This window comes from Oryx dammah, unplaced genomic scaffold, assembly GCF_014754425.2.
Source record: "Oryx dammah isolate SB20612 unplaced genomic scaffold, SCBI_Odam_1.1 HiC_scaffold_10, whole genome shotgun sequence".
In the NCBI taxonomy this organism is placed as follows: domain Eukaryota; kingdom Metazoa; phylum Chordata; class Mammalia; order Artiodactyla; family Bovidae; genus Oryx; species Oryx dammah.
Window position 1 is genome coordinate 24,663,305 of NW_024070194.1, and position 5,103 is coordinate 24,668,407.

The following is a 5,103-nucleotide window of genomic DNA, read 5'->3' on the forward strand; positions in this document are numbered from 1 at the left end:
TTAGGGAGCTCTAAAAAAGTATACATTCTTTACAGGTATACATTCACCTTATTGGATTTTTATGTTTTTTCTCTGCCAATTATTTAAAAAATATAGACAAAGGTGTTTTAGCAAAACAAAAGGGTGACCAATTGATCTAGTAATTAATAAGCAATAATGGAATGTAATGGGGGGAGGGGTTTCATACACGCCAAAGAAGGACATGAAGAAAGAATACAAAATCTAAAATCAAGTCTTGCTCATCAACTAACGTAAAAAATTGACTCATCATTTTTCAGTTTAAAGTTTCTTATTTCTATTCAGTTTTTAAAATAGCATTAAGATATTTCATGTTGAATTTAAAACTAACAGCATTATATTTTATTATATTACTTTAAATTTAGCATTAAATTTTATGGAAAACTTATTAATATTTAAAAAATGGACATAGAAGTAGTCTTTAATGGTAAAACTCATAATATCGGAAATATCATGGGTGTGTACAATGTAACCTGCAGTTTCCCATGTTTGACACTGTTTAGTTGAAGCACTAAATAGTCTATACTATGATGGAAATGACTATTATCCAAAAATTATTGCTTGTTTATCATGGGGAACGTTGTCTGCATCAAACAAATGAATTCATAGGTTTGAGGTTTTATCCTCCAATTCAGGATTTGGGCCCTTTATCAAATACCTGCAATGTTTTGCAACACCCAGTTGAAAATATGCAAACAATTCTAGGCACTACCACAAGCTCTAGAAAAAATTATGATAATTCCCTATGATGAATTCAATTGTTTCAAACACAGTGCTAAAGCCCTGTAACTCTATGTAAGAATTCTGCGGCTGTGAGACTGAGCCCTGCCTCCTCTCACTTATCCATCAAGGCCAGGATCATGTCACAGGTCAGGTCCTCCTCCAGGTCCTCACCTCCGGTCTTGGCTTCCAAGAAGTCAAGGGGTACCATCTCTCCTGGGTACAGCTCTCCACTCACCAGGGATACCTCCTCGGCTGTAGCTTCTTGGGGAAAAAGGCACAGGGTTGGTATATTTAAAATAAAGCCAAGAAATTAAAATTGATAGATGGTATAACTGTACCTTGGAAGTGACTACTGAATTTTTAGCACAGCAGTTAAGCGTTTTACAAAGCAATCCTTCCGTTTATAGAACAGTACAAATGTGGTGCTGGAGAAGACTCCTCAGAGTCCTCTGAACAGCAAGGAAATCAAACCAGTCAATCCTAAAGGAAATAACTGGGAATACTCATTGGAAGGAGTATACTTTGGCCACCTGATGCGAAGTGCTGGAAAAGACCCTGATGCTGGGAAAGATTCATGGCAAGCGAAGGGGAAGGCAGAGTGTGAGATGGTTGGATGGCATCACCGACTCAATGGACATGAATCTGAGCAAGCTCCGGGAGGTAGTAAAGGACAGGAAAGTCTGATGTGCTGCAGTCCATGGGGTCACAGAGAGTCGAACACGACTGAGTGACAACAACGACAACAACGTGGTCATGTGCTGTAGCAGCCCCAGGAGATGGACACGGTGGCCAGCAGCTCCACCAGACCCAGGGACAGTCCACCAGAGTGGCCACGGACGTCACCGCCTGGCTCACAGGTCCAGCCAGGACCCCATAGCGGGGGTGTGGATCCACCAGGCCCCCAGGCTCATTCCTCTCCGATTCCATCATCACCCTCACTTTACCAGCCCACCCACTGCGGCGGCAGCAGAAACACTGGTAGGACCAGGCGCCTGCCCGGGTCGGGCACTGAGGGTTCCCTTTCACAGTAACTCCCAGCACCCAGGGAAACGGACAACCAGAAACCACCGTGGAATAAAACCCGATTGGTTTGAAAGGAGGTACCGTCTTCCTTGGCTGGCTCCCTTGGGCTGGCGGGCTTCCTCTTCATTGCTCTTTCTTTTGCCACGGTGGTCGCCTTTTCCTGCCCAGAGTTACATTTTTCCGAGTGTCTGTGCATGTTGCTCTGCAGGGGGGAGGGGGAAACGACACAGCAGGGGGCAAGTCATTGTTGCCAGGACCGGCCTGGAAAACCCACGGCCAAAGAGACAGGACGCAGGGAAGAGCGTGCCTCACAGTTTGTACAAACAAGACAACTTTTTAAAGGAGACTGCTTTCTGTTGTATTTAGGTCTAGCCAAAATCCAGCTCGTCTTTAAATATTTTAAAAATCATACGCGTTAGTGAGAAGACAACATTTATTTTTCTGGACTGTTTTTACTCTATGAAGCAAGGCTTGAAAAATTCAATAGACTGGATCCCAGATTTTAGGAAAATCAGTGATATACCATGTACATTTCACTGTGCTGTCAGCTTCCCCCTGGAAGGTATTAAGATTGTACAATGTCTGGAGTTAAAAAGGCAGCTCAGAACTTTTATATCAGACCTATTAACCATATATTTTTGTCAGCAAACACTCAGGATGATTTAAAATAAGTGAGAACACTTACATAATGACAAGTTCATAAACTAAAGTAAGATATCGGCAGCATGTCATTAAATACTTCCATTATATAAAGCATGCCTCCTAATTTCCATTTTGACTTCGGTGTGGTACTAAGGACCGTCCTGGTGTGTGTGGGGAGGAGGAGGGAGGATTCACATGTCAGGGGAGGGGAAATATTATTTAAATTTCTTCCATTTTATGCTTAGCCATAGGGGTTGGAACACTGCTTCAACAGCAGACTTGAGTAGCTGGGACAGAAACTGGTCTGTGAAGCTGAAAATATTTACTTTCTGGCCCTTTACAGAAAAAAAGTGTACCAATCCTTGGTTAATAAAATGATAATGGATGTAAGACCAAGCCTTTGGAGTCAAAGATTCTTCTGTGAATATGATAAAAGCAATGGCTCCACCCCCAGCAAAGTTCATAAATCTCCATCTACGACTTCCCAACAACGTCACGAAGTTCATGGCTAAGGACCCCTGATACCAGTTTTGGATGAACAACAAAACAAAAACATCCAGCCTATAAAAAGTAAGTGGGGTAAGATTTTAAGTAAACATCGATATCTGGGGCTTCCCAGATGGCTCTAGTGGGAAGGAACTCGCCTGCAAATGCATGAGACGTAAGGCATGAGGGCCCGATCCCCGAGTCAGGAAGGTCCCCTGGAGAAGGGAACGGCAACCCACTCCAGTATTCTTGCCTGGAGAGTTCCATGGACAGAGGAGCCTGGTACAATCCATGGGCTCGCAAAGAGTCGGACACGACTGAGTGACTTAGCACACGTCAACATTTAGGGCCCAGAGAGCAAAGTGAAATAATACAATAAACATTGGTGTCAGGGAAACGATTCTCAAGAGAGGAGGCCCCTGGTGCTCCGAATCCAGAGTGGGGGTCCTTCCTGGGGAGGAAGGGGGGGTGACATTCTGGCACCCACCCCAGTATTCCTACCTTGAGGAATACACAGGGTCCACCGTGTGTTAAAGACGGGAAGTCTGAGAATCACTTACTTTTGATTGGAGCATGACTACTTTAGTGTTAGTTTCTGCTGTGCACGCCCGCGTGCTCAGTCATGTCTGTCTCTTTGGGACCCTGTGGACTGCAGCCTGCTAGGCTCTTCTGTCCATGGGATTCTCTAGGCAGGAATACTGGAGCGGTTGCCAGGCCCTCCTCCATGGGATCTTCCCTACCGAGGGATTAAACCCGCGTCTCCTCCATCTTCCACATCACAGGTGAGTTCTTTACCGCTGAGCCACCGGGTAAGGCTGAATCAGCTACAGGTGTACAAATATCCTCTCCCTTTTGGACCTCCCTCCCGCCCCCTACCCCACCCTTCTAGGTCATCACGGGGCCCTGAGCTGAGCCCTCTGCACTATACAGCAGCTTCCTACTGTTAACCAGTTTACTCATGGTAGTGTATATATGTCAATTCCGCGCTCTCCATCCGTCCCACCCTCCCCTTCCCCTGCTGTGTCCACTGTTCTCTGCTACTTTTTAAAAATTAAATTGGAGTATCCAGATATGCTTTCATTTATTTAAACACAGGTTTTTTTTTTTTTTTGGAGTAGTTTTACATTCTCAGCAAAATTGAGAGGGAGGTAGAGATTTTCTGCCCTAAAAATCCTCTGTTCTGTGCCTATTCGTTCCTCCATCAAGCCCAACCCTTGGAGGCCGTTGATTTTATTATTGTCTTCATAGTTTTGCCTTTTCCAGAGAGTTATGTAGTTGGAATCAGACAATCATCTGTAGTCTTTTCAGACTGCTTCTTTCACCTAATGAGCATGTACAGTTCCTCCATGTCTTTTCATGGCTTGATGGCTCATTCCTTTTCAGCACTGAATATCCCACTGTCTGGATGCACTGCAATTTATGTGTCCATCCACCTACCCAAGGAAGCCTTGGTTGCTTCCGAGTTGGGCTATTATGAGTAAAGCTGCTATAAACACCTGTGAGCAGGTTTGTATGTAAATATAAGCTTTCAGCTCCTTGGGGGTAAATACCAAAGAACAGGGTTGCAGGATTGTAATGTATGAGTAGATTTAGTTTTGCAGGAAACTTCCAAGCTGTCTTCCAAAGTGGCTGCACTCTTTTACACACTTTCACCAGTAACGCATGACAATTCCTGCTGCTCCACATCCTTGCCAGCATCTGGTGTTGTCAATGTTCTGGATTTTGGCTGCTCCAACAGGTATGTCATGGCATCTCGTTTTTTTTTTTTTTTTTTTTAAGTATTAAACAAAATGACTTTTATTCTAACAAGCTATTATACATGTTTTGGTAAAATAGCAGTTGTTTGAATTTGCATTTCCTTGATGACATATGATAGGGAATAATTTTTCGTAGGCTTATTTGCCATCTGTATAGCCTTCTAAGAAGATCATGGCATCCGGTCCCATCACTTCACAGCAAATAGATGGGGGAAAAATGGAAGCAGTGACAGATTTTATTTTCTTGGGCTCCATAATCACTGAGGACCGTGACTGCAGCTATGAAATTAAAAGACGCTTCCTCCTTGGAAGAAAAACTGTCACAAACTTAGTGTATTAAAAAGCAGAGACATCACTTTGCTGACAAAGGTCCGTCTAGTTAAAGCTACGGTTTTTCCAGTAGACATGTACAGATGTGAGAGGTGGACCATAAAGAAGGGTAAGAATTGATGCT

The 5,103-nt window shown here is 43.7% G+C and overlaps 1 protein-coding gene across 1 annotated transcript in view; it reads right to left on the bottom strand.

The window, feature by feature from the left end:
* Positions 1–853: 853 nt before the first annotated feature.
* The window catches only part of CTCFL (CCCTC-binding factor like), a 23,889-nt gene continuing 19,639 nt past the window's right edge, over positions 854–5,103 (bottom strand). Inside the window, exons 10-11 of the mRNA XM_040248651.1 lie at positions 1,846–1,966; positions 854–1,002 (exon numbers count right to left, since the gene is read on the bottom strand). Coding sequence (XP_040104585.1) covers positions 854–1,002; positions 1,846–1,966 — 270 coding nt within the window. The remainder of the gene's footprint in view (positions 1,003–1,845; positions 1,967–5,103) is intronic.